General features: G+C 47.2%; 1 protein-coding gene across 1 annotated transcript; it reads left to right on the forward strand.

Annotated features, from left to right (window-relative positions):
- The first annotated feature begins 11,855 nt into the window (after nt 1–11,855).
- LOC147981955 (disease resistance protein RGA5-like) lies at nt 11,856–16,190 on the forward strand. The gene has a single exon (XM_087517247.1). It carries the CDS (start codon nt 11,964–11,966, stop codon nt 15,891–15,893), a length of 3,930 nt encoding a protein of 1,309 aa, XP_087373373.1. The 5' UTR covers nt 11,856–11,963; the 3' UTR covers nt 15,894–16,190.
- The last annotated feature ends 303 nt before the right edge of the window (nt 16,191–16,493 follow it).

Here is a 16,493-nt window from a genome sequence, read left to right on the forward strand (position 1 = left end):
GGAGAAGCAGCATGGCTTCCACCGAGCTGCTTCAGCCGGAGCATGTCTTGACGGCTCCTATCAGCTATCCCGTGGATGCTATCACGGAGTCTCGAAATTGCCACCTTATGATGCAATGGATTAATATGAAGGTCAAGGCGGCTGTTGGCTCTGTTTTTCCTACTGAACCCGGCGCAACTTTTCACTATCGGCCGATTCCAGAAGGATATGCTAGGGTGATGGTCGATGAAATAACGGAGGGATTTGAGGACCTCCAGCTTGACCACCCTACCGGTGAAGGGGAGACTCGGTTGGGTTCTGCTCTGAAGACTCCATGCCTATGGCGGAAGGAGCTCATCAACCTTCCGAACTGGACGCCTCTGCCTCCTCCTCCTCCTCCGGCGAGTTAGGGCACTCCGCCTCCTCCACCGCCTCCTCCTCCGGCGAGTGACGATCAGGGCACTCGGCCGGCTCCTTCTCCGGCGCGTGGCGGCACTCCGCCTCCTTCTCCGCCTGCGCCGGTGCGCCCGAGCAGCCAGCCTCCTCCTTCTCCGCCTCGTCAGCAAGGGCGAAAGAGACCCGCCGCCGCTCCGGCTGCTCCGGCGCGTCGTAGTCCTTCTGCTCCGCCTCGTAAGCAAGTAAAGAAGACAGCCACTCCGTCTGCTCTGCCGGCGTCTAGGAGTACAGCCAAAGGCAGGAGGACATACAGATTCGGTCCTTCTCTGAAGACTCCAGAGAAGTTACCATACGAGAGGACCCCGGAGGAGAACGCCGAGATCGAGCAAGAAGAAGTGAGGAACTTCTTTGAAGGGGTGAAAGCAAAGAAACATCCACCTCCGGAGGAGAAGGTAGATCCGGTGAAAGCGAAGCGCACTCTGGCTGCCCTGACAAAACCACCCAAGTCTCCGCCGAAAGCCAACTATGAGCGCATTATTGGAAAGGAATTTGTCGAAGCAGAGCGGTCGGGAAGTACTGTCAGTGATCAAAGGCTGAAAGAATGACGAGCTGGGAAACAAATTGCCCAACTCGGAGAACAAGCGAAGCAATCGTGCCCCCCGCTCAAGGTGCCTAGCGACATCGTCGCTAATGATCCGAGATGGTGCCCGGTTATAGCAATCTTGGAGATTACCTGCCCGACGATGTACATTGTGATTTCATGGAGGTGCAGATACAAAGATACGAGTACGGGAAGCCTCTCGTCAAAGATGAAAGATCTCTATCAACGATGATGCGAAGATTGCATGATTGGTACTTGAAAATCTGCAGAGAGTCTGGGGGGAGGAGTACTTTGTATGTGAGAGTTAAAAAGGAGCATGACCTCGTTGGAATTCAACTGTTGCCTGTTCCATTTGAGGAGTTCTTTCAGTTTTTCAATCAATTGGCCCTCGATAAAGCAACGGTCACCTGCTACTGTCTGTAAGTAGTACTACTTCTGTCATTAAGTCTCTCAATATAGCTCAGCTCTTTCATTACATGTATTTATAATTATCCTCACTATATTATGCAGATTGAAGATCGTTGAATTGAAGAAAAGACAAATCGGTGATATTGAGTTCATTAACACAAATCTCATAGATGCAACTCAGGTTAAATTTCATGCCGCAGATACCGAGGCCAACTTTCTACAATCGTTGGTAATAAATGAAAACAAAGATATAATACTCTTTCCTTAAAACTTCAAGTGAGTGTTACTGTCTTGTGCATATTCGGTTTCCCTTATATATTAGTCAAGGTTATAGTAATGTAATTGATGACTTATGCATGCGCGCGCAGTTTCCACTATATTCTCCTAGAAATTAAGCTTGAGTGGGGACTAGTAACCGTCTTAGACTCGAGACGAAAAGATCCCCAGGACTATGCGGACATGACTCAAATGCTCGAGAAGTAAGTTAAATTGATCATTATCCACCATATCAGCAACTTTGTTCATTTCCTGATATATCAAATAATTGTTTTCTTTGTCTGGCAGGGTTTGGAGAAAATTCACCAAAAAAGCTCCAGGACTACCGAAGAAGCTGCAATTTAGACACCCGAAAGTAAGTGCTATAGTAGCATGTTCCGCGCATCTCCTAGTGATTCAAGCGCTAGTTTCATCAATACCATTTGGCATTCTTGCTTATCAGTTTGATTAACCTCTATTTCTTGTGAAGTGGTTGTGGCAGGAACAAGGGAATGATTTCTGTGGATACTACGTTTGCGAGTCCATCCGCCACACGACCTGTGAGCGGGGCTACTCTGATGAACTATATGAAGTGCGTAAATAACAACATTCACAATTTTATTTTATTACCATCATTTGTGTTGAGTTTCATTCATTCATATATATGTGTATTGACCCCCTTCTTCAAATTAGATGTTTCGGAAGCGGGATGAACTCCTAGCACCAGCTCGCATGCGAGCAATTCAAGAGGAATTGGCGGCATTCTTTCTTGACCACATGATCGCTGAAGACGGAGAATACTATGTGGACCATGCGTCCGTATGTTAGGAGATTATATTTGTAAGAGATAATTATTGTATATATGTAGCCGGTAGTGTCGGATAGATATACGAGAACTTGTTGTCCGACCAATCTCTCGGAGAAGGAGAGGTGGTCGATATCACTTCTCTCCGTATGCATATATGTTCATGACAATCTTCTGTTTCCTTCGTTTGCTTACTAGCTAGCTAGCGTGTCTAGTCCTCTCTATACGTATGTATAGTACGTAGCGTCGACCAAGCACGGACATAAGAGAGGACACTTCAATCTATTAATTATAGCTAGCTAACACAATATATGAAACACCTAAATTAACCCCCCAAAACCCCCAAACCCCACCCCCTTCAAAAAAAACAAAAACCCCAGCCACAGAAATGCTGACGCACGGATTTCTATTGGTCCCGGTTGGTGCCACCAACCGGGACCAAAGGCCCTCCTGCCTGGGCTCCGCACATAGGCCACGTGGAGGCCCATCTGTCCCGGTTCTGGATTGAACTGGGACTAAAGGGACAGGACATTAGTACCGACCCTTTAGTCCCGGTTCAGGAACCGGGACAAAAGGCCCTTACGAACCGGGACAATAGGCCCGTTTTCTACTAGTGCATGGATGGATGTCTTAGATGGGGCGTGGAGCCCATGATAATGAGACTTGTTTTTATGTACTTGTTGATTAGGGGGTTTTCACGAAATGAGCATTAAGCTCCAACCGCTCGACACCACAACTAACACATAAAATCTCCATTGATTACAACCCTTAGAAACTGAAGTGGCACTATTAGTGTGGTAGTACTAGCCTTCACCACATGACTAAATGTGTCATTGTAATCAATGTCATATCGTTGCTTGAACCCTTTCACAAAAGGTCAATTTGATTCACCAAACTTTCACAAAGCAACCACATGTCAAAGAGAACCTTAAGCTACGACTAAACAAGCTAGGTGAAAGGGAACATTGGCACACAAACGCCGCTAGTTGACAAAACACGTAAACATACAATATGACGATACAATCGAAGACCTTGTCACCAAATGTCGGTGTCAAAACCGGCGGATCTCGGGTAGGGGGTCCCGAACTGTGCGTCTAGGCCGGATGGTAACAGGAGGCAAGGAACACGATGTTTTACCCAGGTTCGGGCCCTCTTGATGGAGGTAAAACCCTACGTCCTGCTTGATTAATATTGATGATATGGGTAGTACAAGAGTAGATCTACCACGAGATCAAGGAGGCTAAACCCTAGAAGTTAGCCTATGGTATGATTGTTGTATGATGAAGTTGTATATTCTATCGACTAGCCTGGCCCTGGTTTATATAATGCACCAGAGGCCTAGGTTAACAAGAGTCCTAGCCGAATACGCCGGTGGGGAGAAGTCCTTGTCTTGATCGCCAAGTCTTTGTGGAATCTTCCTTGTATGCGGCAGCTGTCCGAACTGGCCCATGAGTATACGGCCATGGGGGGCCTCGGCCCAATCTAATAGATCGGGAGACGACGTGGTGAGTACCCCCTAGTCCAGGACACCGTCAGTAGCCCCCTGAACCGGTCTTCAAGTTAGGGACGCTCCTCGATTCTTCCGAACTGTTCTTCATCTTCGGTCGTCGGTCTTGAAAACTGGTTCAACAAATCTTCTCATCTTCGATCTTGAGGATCGCCGAAGTGCATTCGACGAGTTTATACGCCGGGTATCCGAGGAGCCCCTTTAAGTTTCCGGCCTTTATCAATGCCTTATTATTTTTATGCCACACCTCGGGTTTGAACTTGTTCCCGGGAGGCAGTGTCCTCTTGCGTCCGAGCTCTAACGCCGGACTGTATTCGAGGTATCTTTTGCAGCCGAGCACCAATGCCGAACCGCTTCCCAGCTCTAACGCCGGAATGTATCCGAGCTCCAACGCCGGACTATGTATCCGAGCTCCAACGCCGGACTATATCCGAGGTGTCATATCACCTTGGTTCAAAAATGTTTGAAGGAGTTTAGCCGAGCTTAGCGCCGGAAATGCCCTCTACGGAGCCAGCCACTAGCGCCCAAGCTTTATGCTGGACTGCTTCCGAGGTGGTGCACCACCCCGAATGTGGGCCGATTTTTGTGAATATTTTTTGTTAGTGCAATTTATTCTCTGCCGAGATATATAGCCAGTAGCCCTCAAGGTGTGTATCGGTCTAAAACCCGAGATGCACCTGAAGGATGACATAAGACCGCTGATCCCAGTAGCCGCTGAGACTCAGGTTGATTTGCAAAATCGGCCTAAGGATCAAGTCCAAGCTCGGCAGAATACTTAGGGACACTAAAAGCGGCGTGCTCAGTCCTCGAGACTCAGGTTGGGTGCGGCCGACCAACCTGAGGATCAAAATCTCCTCGGAAACTATATTGCACATAAAATTTTCTGCATTGGACAAGCAATGCAATAGCCCCCGAGACACTGGTCGGATGGCAACACCAGATCAGGGGATCGATGTGCCCCTTTAATGTTTGTAAATAATAAGCCCGAAGCCCAGTAGCCCCTGAGCCTTAATGCGAGCACGGGTGGCCGAATTAAGGATCAATATCCATAGTAAAATCACAAATTATGTGTAATGACTCTATGTATCCAAATACTTTACATCATTAATGCTTGGATCCGCATTGTACAAAACTTTGTTGACCGACCATCGGCTTCCACCTCCTCGGCCAGTCGCCGAGGAGTGTTTGTCCTACTTTATAAAGCCTTTATGAGGGCAAAGATTTACAACAAACAAGGCAATCTGGCCATACGGTTTTATAAACAAAGGTATGCAGAGAGTTATATTACTGTTTAACACAGAAATGTCTTCCAAAGAAAATAGTCCCGCTATCGGTTCCTTTCTTTGGGTTGTCATGCTAAGCATGATCATTAAACCTCAGCTCTAATGTAAGAGAAAAATATTGAGGATTTAGTTTGGGAGGCCAGTTAATAGCCCCCGGTAGTGTTCGGCGACAGTCGGGGTCAAGCCGTAAACACTTCGGCCAATGTTATGAATGGCCCATCATTTAACATAGTCATCGGATCCCTGACCAGTTTACGCTTATTGTGAAAGTCAGTTTTCGGCTTTCTCCACTGAGGTGCTTAACCATGTGAGCTGAAAGCACAATCGCAGTGGTTCTCCCTTTGCACGCCTAGCCGAACAAAACGGAACGTAGGAAGCAAGTGCAGGAGCCGGGCAACCCAACTATTGACCGAAGACACAATTCGAAACCGATGCATATATAGCAATATCTGAGAATGTTTTTGCCGAATCCCTAAAGGTGTCCGGCGTTGCACTGCGAGACTAATGCTGGAAAAGCACAAATAGTTTAAAAGTGCCAAAAAGCTTGGAAAACCAAGAAACGTCAGTAAAAACATGACGTCCGAACAATATCAAGTGTTCGGTGCCAATCCGAAAGTTGGTCTTAGAAAAAAGAAGTGCTTCTGTCGTGCTTTAACATGATACATCCTATCTCAAGACTTCGAGCGGGTCAGCCTACGGCTTCAACCTCCTATCCCGAGGGCGGAGTACTTCTCATCAGGCCAGTTTAGCAAACTAAACTCTAGCGGCTTTGAGAGAAAAATTAGGCTCCCCGGCTAGTGACCGCACACTCGTGTCGAAAAAAGGAGTGATAAATAATAATAAAACTTTGCAACGACTAAGAAGAAGAACACTTATTATAAAACGGCTCAAATAAACTTAAGAGCCCCCAAGTGACTTGGGTAGAAGAATGATTGCATGTACCGAAGTACTTATATCATATCTATGTTCAACCGAACTTTAAACGCGTCTTAACCGACCGTCAGCTTCTTCCTCTTCGGTCAAGGACCTAAAAGTGTTATATACTCCATCAGTCGAGAATATCGACGGTGTTTCCAATAACCAGGCAATCAGGCCATAAGGCTGTAACAGACAAAGCGCGCTCAGGGAACTTATGCTATATTACCGTGAAGTGTAAGAAGCATCTTCGAAGAAAATAGTACCCCCACCGATACCTTTCTTCGGTGCTCATTGTTATTATGAGACTTGTGCAATAGATTTTTTGTACTCATGAGTTCCGTTGTGTGCCGACCATCATTGAAAACTATAAGAGCGCTAGCTTTCGGCTTCACCCAGTCTGAGGTCCGGCTCGGTTGACCCGATCATGACAATCGCAGAGGTGCTCCCTTTACTCCCTAGCCGAACAATCGGGAACGTAGGGGTAAACACAGGAGCGAGGCAACCCAGCTTGCAAATCGCTTAAGTCAATATGGTGCATATTGTGGCGTAATACACGAACAAGAAACGAAGCCGTACAAGTATAATCATATGCAACAGGAAAAAGCTTCATAAAGGAAGCCCCCAAGTAAACGGGGTATTTGAATTTATGCGTCACAAACAAAGTTTGGACAAGGGAACTTTTTACAAGAAAGTTTTTTTCAAAAAAGTATGATGCTTGGTTGAACCGAGCACAAGTTAGAAATTAAAGCTTTGAGCATGAAAGTGACTTAGCTGGTTAATGTTTTCGGTATTGATGACGCGGTCCGAGCTTGATGCGGGGCAAGGTTCCATCCCCCAAGCTGGTCCCGAGGTGGCGGAGCGGAGAGCTCGACACGCCGAAGTGGTGACATAGCACGGTCAATGCAAACCGGCAGAGTGACGCCGAAGTCCCCGGATCATTTTCCTGTGCACAAAAAATAGTCCAAACCGGAGATAATAGTAATAATGATAATTAAAAAATTGTTGCATAATAAATAATTTATGCAAAGTGAGGAATAGAAGAAATATGGCCTGATGCCGAAGTCAATGTCGATGCAGGGCGTCGGCATGATGTAGTAAAGGCGTGGCAAAGCCTGAATTCACAGGTCGGTCCGAGCTCCGGATGCGGCGTTCGCCGGACTATGTACGGAAACTGATCGAACCACCATGCGACCGTCGTTAATGCGGTCACCATTTGATACACCTGTGTACATATCATGGACAAATCAGAGTAATAATTCCTTGGGAAAAATGAACCAAAACAAGCAAAAAATACTGGGATTAATAGCACCTGGTTTATTTGTTGTAGCAATCCGAAGGAAGGTGATTCCCAAAATTGGGACTCGCTCCGCACACCCATTGCCTGATGGGCGATAAAACGACGGCATGGCAATGCTGGTAAAGGTTGACTCGCTAAGGCAAAGCCCTCGGCCCAGCTAACGTGACGGAGCTGGTCGGCTAGTGAGGCCGAAGCGTCCGGAGTAGGTTGATGAAGAGATGGCGAAGCCCCCGGTCCAGCCGAGATGTCGAAGCCTCGACGTCAGCCGATGAGTCGAAGTAGGTCAGCGTGATGGACACCAGCTTGAAGAAGCAATAGTGCATCCCTGTCGATGCAGGTCGTGACGTGGTCGATGCCGGCTTGATGAAGCGACCGTGCGGCGATGCCGGTATGCCCGCTCCGTGTAATCCGTGGGGAGGCGATGTTGATGATCATTTATCCTTCGCGATGCCGGACTCTTGTTCGGCTTGCCGAGATGATGATCCGAAGAAGTTGAGCTCGGCTCAACAAAGTGACGACGCGTCTAGCGCAGGTCAGCAGCCGTGGAGCAATATTGCCGAACTGGTTTGACACCAGTATGATGTTGAAGCTTATGTTCAAAAGATCTTATAGTTAGTGGGATGTGTTCGGGAACAAAACACAATACCCCATACAAAACTTCCTTCAAAAAGGATGTCCGAAATCCCGTTTATAAAAAAGATGAACTTGGGTCGGATTCGTTTTCGCGCAGAAAACGGATCCGAAAAGTGATGCACTAATCGGAAGGTTTCCGGAGTTTGGACGGTCGGATCGAGCTGAAATTTTGAGAGGTGGTAGATATAGGAATTCCTCAGCCGATCAACGGTTGGATCTTCCAAAGGACGTCCGAGCTAGAAGCTGGACACCACGCCCTAAACTCATCCAAATTCTCATCCGGATTTGACAGGGCTTCGATATATCGTGGATTGCCAGAGATTCCTCCATCGGAACTCGACGAAATTTTCCAGGGTTGTTATAGACTCAATTCCGCACAATTACACCAAAGCGATCGTTAAAGCAATACTCGAGGAGGTGGTGGTGGCAGATACGAGTTCGCTGTCCAAAAAAAAACAGCACGGTCGCTCGAGGGCAATGTTGACGTTGAGCCCCCGAGCTCCATAGATGATTCCTCCGTGATCTTGATAGAGATCGGAGTTGATGTTGGATGAAGGCCCTCGTCCGAACATGGTGATCCAAACACGGGGCGCAATTCTTGGTCGAACCAAGGTGACCAGTCGAACTGGTGACAAAGACGCCGAAGTCACAGTTGATCTGCAGGCGAGCCATCGATCCTTTTGTCGATCACACAGCGGAACTCTCAATGAAAGCACCAATGTCGGTGTCAAAACCGGCGGATCTCGGGTAGGGGGTCCCGAACTGTGCGTCTAGGCCGGATGGTAACAGGAGGCAAGGAACACGATATTTTACCCAGGTTCGGGCCCTCTTGATGGAGGTAAAACCCTACGTCCTGCTTGATTAATATTGATGATATGGGTAGTACAAGAGTAGATCTACCACGAGATCAAGGAGGCTAAACTCTAGAAGCTAGCCTATGGTATGATTGTTGTATGATGAAGTTGTATATTCTATCGACTAGCCTGGCCCTGGTTTATATAATGCACCAGAGGCCTAGGTTAACACGAGTCCTAGCCGAATACGCCGGTGGGGAGAAGTCCTTGTCTTGATCGCCAAGTCTTTGTGGAATCTTCCTTGTATGCGGCAGCTGTCCGAATTGGCCCATGAGTATACGGCCATGGGAGGCCTCGGCCCAATCTAATAGATCGGGAGACGACGTGGTGAGTACCCCCTAGTCCAGGACACTGTCACCAAACATATCCATCGGAGTTTGCTATACTAAAGCAAAAGAATATACTAGCTTTCCCCTCAGGGAAATATCAGGTGCTCACACACCTTAAATGCTCCAATCCTCCAAACTTCTATAGAATAAATTTGAACACTTTCAAAAATATGAAAAAGGAATTTTGAATGTTCACAAGACATGTATCTACAATCCCTTCCACAAAATTCTCAAGTCCTAATTGGAATAAACACAGAGAAACAAAAAGGAGAAATCTTCATGAATAGTGTCAAAAAGACAAGAACAAAGAACGACACTATTCACATCCAGGAGTGACCGGGGGCTGGCGACGACATGTAGACAGGTGGAGGAGATTCAAAGGTTTATGTTTTACGGTGGGGGTGTGTGCTTTCCTGAGAAAATTTGATGCCCAGAGAGATCTAGAGGGTCGTGAGTGGTTTAGCACAGTGGAGGAGACGAAGAGGGCATGGTGCTGAGGTAGCACCGCCAACCATAGGTTGGGCCGAGGACACTCTAGATCTCTATTTTGTTTTGCCTGAATATATCTTTTGTTTTGCCTGAATATATGTTATTTAAATAATATAAAATAGTTACTGGGACTTGATAAACGTCGAAAGTTGGACAACAGAGTCCCGAGTTTAATACAGATCATTAGTGGTTCGAGCTTAATATTACAAATGGACGGTCGTAGACCAGTTTGAAAAGGCAATGCAAACGTATGGGTAGGCACTTGTCACAATTTGAAAATCAGTGTGCTTGGTATCCAGGAACACAAATATATCATGTAAGAGAAACTATTATGGAAACAACCTTGATAAAAAAAATATGAGGTGCATCTATTAGCCGATGCATGCAGGAGGGATAGTGAACATTATTACTTGTTCAAATTGTTTGTTTATTTTATTCTTTTGGATGATATCCAAAAGCATAATTTTCTAATATTGTAGCGCATCATGTGTATTGTTTATTCTAAATTATATGAAATATTGGGCAGGGGATACATTGCCTGATAATTTTACCCGGGTATATAATTTTCATACATGATCTCATTATTTTATCTTAGAATATTATATCAATTTTGATTTTTTTAAAAATATTTATAGGAGGATATGATACGCTTTCGCTGAAAATTAGCTGTCATATTAAGTCAGTATTGAATAAGCTAAAAGGAAGTTTGATACCCTACCAATCTAACGATGACGATGAAGAAATTATATCTAATTCTGGTGATGAGCTCCGCACCTGACAGAGTCGAAGACAAACGTCCCACCACAATCCACATCATGCCCACAGATCCTGATGAATTAGTTGTCAAGCTCTGCAAGTACATCATGTCGATCGATGATGCCAAATATTTGGAGTAAGCAACATTTAGAAATATATAATGTGCCAATATACATTATTATGATTCTTAACATCCATTTTTCAGGAAGGGGTGATTGCAAAGCTCGACACCCCCATCGAATGGGCTTATGTCTCAAAAAACTTCACAGCATAGTTAACATTGAGCAGTCTATGAACAACGATTGTTTCTTCAACATGGTCATGTTTATACTGCATGTGATGAGGCATTATTGTTCATAGACCCTTCTATACACTTCATGGATCTACAATTTTGTGTAAGTTATCTCATTCAGAATCATTAGTATCAACATGTTGATAAATAGTTTTTCTTAGTTGGTCCATGATGTTAGATTTCACACTAGATCTAAAGTTTTACGTGAAGCCAATTATTCAGATGTTGGCAATATTGTTCGATATCTTGCCTAGGGTAGACAACATCTTATCGTGCAACTTGGTAAGTACAGTCTCTTGTCCATTGTTGTCATGATTTATGGTTTCCAATAGCTACCACATGTAGATTTATCTTTCATATGCATTCATCGGCCGATACATCTTCTAATAGCTATATTTTTTATACATGTGAAATTTAACATGCATTATGTTCATATATAACTTCAACAAAATATTTTAAATGCCCGTGACAACGCACGGGCATTCTACTAGTAGTACTTGCGTGCTATGTGACCACTCATCCAACATGCCATAAATACCCATGTAGAAAAAAGAAAAACTGACTACAAAATAAAAATAAAGGCAAAAGTAAAACACACACACACACACACACACACACACACACACACACACACACACACACACACACACAATAAAGAAAACAGGCAATGTGTAACGGGCTTCAAGCAAAATAGAGAAGTCGACTTGGGGGCAAGTCAAAATTTAGCCTAAGAAAAAACACAATTTACCCAGCAAGTCAAAAATCAGTCTAAGAAGTCATGAAACAACACAAGGAAAAGAAAATCATTTATCTTGACTGTCAGAAAATGGACCTCTTAACTGTATCAAATATTTCCAACACAAGGAATTTTAGCCAGCTCATGAATGCACGCATGCGTGCATCGGCTGCTTTGCTAAACTTTATCCCATACTTGCCTGCCTTGCTACGCTTAGGACACTTGTGTGACAATAGTGCCAGAGTGTAATCTCCCTTAGTACTACTACTACTCTCCTCGTTTATTCCTTGCTAGCTAGCTATCCAATGCACATCGACACCCCTACGCGCGCCCACCTTGTCCATGCACTCTTATCTAGAGCTGATCCAGCATTCCAACTACGTGCGTACGGTACGTTACAATCCAAGAGCTAGAGAGTGATCGAGATGGCGGAGATGGCCAAGGGCGCGGTGGACTCGGTGCTGGGCACCATCGGCGCGGCGATCGGCGAGAGGGCTGCGCTGATGGGGAGCGTCCGGCGCGACATGCGGTTCATCAAGGGCGAGATGGAGAGCATGAACGGCTTCCTGCTGGACGTGGACGACCCCGCCGAGCAGAGCAACCAGGTGCAGGCGTGGATGAGGCAGGTCCGGGACGTGGCCTACGAATCCCAGAGCTGCATCGACCGCTACGTGCAGACCGTCGGCGCCGGCCGCTCCTCCGCGGGTCTCCTGGGCTCCGTCGGCCGGGCGCCGCAGGTGTTGCGCACCCTGCCAGACCGCTACCGCATCGCCATGCAGATCAAGGAGATAAAGTCCAGGGCGCAGGAGGTCGGGGAGCGCCGGCAGCGGTACGGCGTCCAGGCGCTGGCGACGACGGCGCGCGGTAGCAGAGGTGGCGCCAAGGAGGCGGAGGAGGATGCGGCGGCGGCAGGGAGACGGCGCCGTGTCCTCGCCGATGCCGAGAACTTGCTGGACGCCGACGCGCGGGAGGTGGTGGCTTGGGTGACCAGAGGCGGGCGCCATGATGCTAACCATCGTGCATCGCCGCTCTGGAGATCTGCTGGCAAATTCGTCCGCGCCTTGTTCTCCACGACCATGTTCACCAACACGGCGGTCGTGGAGTCGGAGCTGGCTACGGCGGCAAGGGAGGTGCTAGGCGACGGAGACCCGGAGAACATAGCTGACGCTGCCGCCATCCTGAGCAAGCAAGGGACAGAGATCACGGACAAGGAGATAAGCGCAGTGATCGCCGCCGTCAAGGAGCTACTGGGATTTCGCCGAGACCCAGCAAAGTCGTCGCCAGCACCAGGTGTCGGCGGCCCTAACGAGCACAAGCCTGGGACTGGGAAGAAACAAGCGTTCATTGACGCGCTAGAGATTCTCAGGGTGGCAAATACCCCGACGGACGTGGTCCTGGCAGAGAAGCAGTACTCAGACCAGCTGAAAGAGTGGCTGAGGAAATTATTCGACAATGAACTTATCGAAGAACTGGTGCTGGGTGGCTGGTTGCACAGTGCCATCAAGCATGCACAGGAGAATAAGTATATTGAAATGGCCATAGAGCGGGCACCTGACGCCCTTCACTCCATCGTACAAGCGGTGAAGAAAGTCGCGGGCAATGGCTCGACGCAAGAGGCGCCGGAAAAGCCTGGTGGTGACACCGACCATGTCCAAGGCAAATCACCGGGCAATGACTCGGTGTCGGCCGTCCCCACTGGGAGTAGCACTGTCCATGATAGGTCAGTAGTGGAAGAAATTATGGTGGCAGCACAAGGCGCCGGGAAGGCAGCAATAGAGGCGATCAGTGACGGGAAGGCAGCAATAAAGTCAGCAATAAAGACATCCGACAATCCCATTATCAAACCCCTCGCTCACTCTATTGAGAACATTGAATCCCGGGTTGCCTGGTTCCAAGAACTGCTTGACCACGGCGGCTGGAGAGGTGATGGAGGGCGGCCTAGGCTCCTCGCTATTGTAACACCGGCGGCTGATGCCCACGACCCAGAAGAAGACGGTGACCGCCCAGCGACTAAGCTTGCCAGGACTGTGTACGACATGTGCAACAGTGGCCAGCACTTCGACTGCGTGGCTTGGATCGACGCCAAGGGCCATGCAGAGAAAACGCAGAGGCTCCGGTGCTTATTGCAACAAGTGCGGCCTCAATCCTCATCGTCCGGTGAAGATGTGAGCACACTGAGTGATGAGCAGCTGGCGGAAGAGATCCGGAGCCAACTACTAGATAAAAAGTTTTTGATTGTCATGGCTGATCCTCTTGGGGATGAGGATGAGGCACCATGGGCAGACATAGCATCTGCTCTACCACCATGGGATTCTCATTCTCATCAGGATTGCAGTGGCAGCACAATCATAGTCACTCCAATGGTACAACAGCCAGTTCAATTCCACGGGTGGTACCTAGCCAGCTGGCTCTTCTTGCTCAAGGCCTCGCGCTACAAGGTGCACTTCTATTCGCACCTTGAAGCTACCAGCAAGAAAGCCAATGAGTTGCTGGTCGGCGGCCATGACAGTCGAGAGCTGAAGAGCACTGTCAAGAGAATACTGCAAAAGTGCCGCCACGACACCTTCTCCACAGCCATGTTCCTCCACGCTCTGTATGCTAATCCTCGCAGAAGTGAGAATGAGTTGTTGGCACTGCTGAATCAACTGCAAGATGTTGGCAGTACGGCGCGGATGGCTCAGGAAATCATAAGGTTCTGCCAGAGCGATCTGTCCATCCACTGCAAGGCCTACTTGCACGACCTGGCCATGTTCCAGAAGCACTCTAGTTGCAAGATTAGGAGGGGAAGCTCAATAAGGCGATGGTCTGCTCAAAACCTCATCAGCAACAGAAGGCAAGCATTAGATGAAGCCGAGCGTGGTCTCAATGCGCTGGTTAATCGAGGCCTTGTTCTTCTCAAAGATCCTAGCCCTGCAGGCAAAGCGAAGAATTGCGAGCTACCACCTCAAGTTTTGACCTTTGTTGACACGAATACATCCTCTGAGGACAATATTGGCAACAAAGATCTGCCACCCGAGTTGGTTCCCCGCCTTTCCGTTCGCAATAAATTGCAACTGCAGCAACTCTCCGATGGGCAACAGGCCACACATTTCAGCTTGTGCCGAAGAATGCTCAAGTGTACAACTCCAGCAGACGCAGAAGATTATAAAGATCCCTTGTCTGTAATAACATTTCTCAACTCGTTGTCTGCATCTTCTCAACTAGGACTGATCATGGTTCTAGACCTAGAAGACTGTCCTGGATTGAACAAAGAAAGCCTCAAGAACATCTGCAACAAGAAGTTTCAGCTCAAGTATCTGAGTCTAAGGAAGACGGAAGTTCACGAGCTACCCAAGGAGATTGGGAAGCTCCAGGGGTTGGAGACACTTGACATCAGGGAAACCCATATAAAGTCATTCCCAGAAGCTGTGGTGCTCCAGAAGCTAATGCATCTGCTTGCCGGTAATGTAAGGTCTGACGAATCACTTTGCACTGTTCATATTCCTCCTACAACTGGGAGCATGATGAACATACAAGTACTATCCCATGTTGAAGCTTCCCATTCTGCTGATGTGAATGAATTTCAAGATGTTGGCCTGCTGAAGCAGTTGAGGAAATTTGGAGTAGTCATCCCTTGCAACAACCCTAAAGCTATGGACAGTTTGCTTAAAGAAATTGGGAAGCTGGATGAATGCCTAACCTCTTTGTCAATCCATATTAAAAAAGCAGAGGACCCACATGTCCCTGCACCTGCACTTGACATGAACAAAGAGGTAATCTCACATCCTAGGTCTCTTGAAAGCCTTAACATCACAGGCAAGATATCAGGGCTGCCAACTTGGATCGAAAAGCTCCATCGACTCTCCAAGATAACTCTGTGGCGTACTTTCTTGCTTGCTAGTCAGATAGGCATCCTGGGTAAGCTTATGAACTTGCGCATTGTCATGCTCAGGCCCGACTCGTGTGTTGACCCCTATCTTACTTTCAAGGGGAAAGAATTCACACAGCTTGAGCTTCTTGTCGTCGAGGTCGAGGGGTCACAAACCATCAAGATCAGTTTTGATCTGACTACAGCTCCCAAGCTTGAGAAGATTGTTTGGACTTCCACTTCCACCACCACCAGCAAGGAAGATACTTCATCTGGTAAACCAAACAAGTCAGATATGTCTGGGATTGACAAACTCCCAAGCCTGAGACAGATAGAGCTCAACTGTAGCAGCTTCGACATGGATAGATGCAGCTTCAACATGGAGAGCATCAATCGACAAATTTGCAAAAATCCAAACAATCCTAAACTTAAACCCGAGGAGCTAATCCCTAAGGATGTTGTTGCTGCTGCTGCCGCCCGTGCAAGCCTCATTCCTGATGTGCGGTAAAGATCATTTCTGCTTGTGTGGTTTCATGCATTTCTGCGTGCTGGTGGACACCCTCATGCCGTCAGTTACCCTGGTTGTGTCGGGTCTGTGGTTATTTATTTTGCAATTGTGTGTGTGTGTGTGTGTGTGTGTGTGTGTGTGTGTGTGTGTGTGTGTGTGTGTGCACGCGTGTGCGATTACTTATTCTGAGTTAAGTGTGTGCGTGAGTTGATATGAGGTTGCGTTTATACTCATGAGCTGGATTTGTATGTATGTACATGAGGTTTCCTTTCGACCGCTAGGTTCCATATATATGAAAGCGTGGTGTGCTAGTGTGAACTGTGAATTCACTCTCTGAGCTAGCAATAGCTCTTTTTATATCACCAGCATTGTCTGCGTTTCACTTTCACTCTAACTCAAATACTTCCAGCTGAAAGAGAAAGGGATCTAGAGTGAAATGCAAAGAATGCGATACTAAAGCAGCATCAATTAATATGGATCAGAGAGTAGTAAACACTCTGGCCTTGAACACCAGCTGGATACCTCTACCTTTTATTCTTCGTGTTTGAAAAGATGATAGAACTAATCATAACCGCCGCTTTAAAAAAAGTTGAAAGTACG

This window comes from Triticum urartu, chromosome 3A (genome assembly GCF_056163025.1).
Source record: "Triticum urartu cultivar PI428250 chromosome 3A, HENAU_Tu73, whole genome shotgun sequence".
NCBI classification, from domain to species: domain Eukaryota; kingdom Viridiplantae; phylum Streptophyta; class Magnoliopsida; order Poales; family Poaceae; genus Triticum; species Triticum urartu.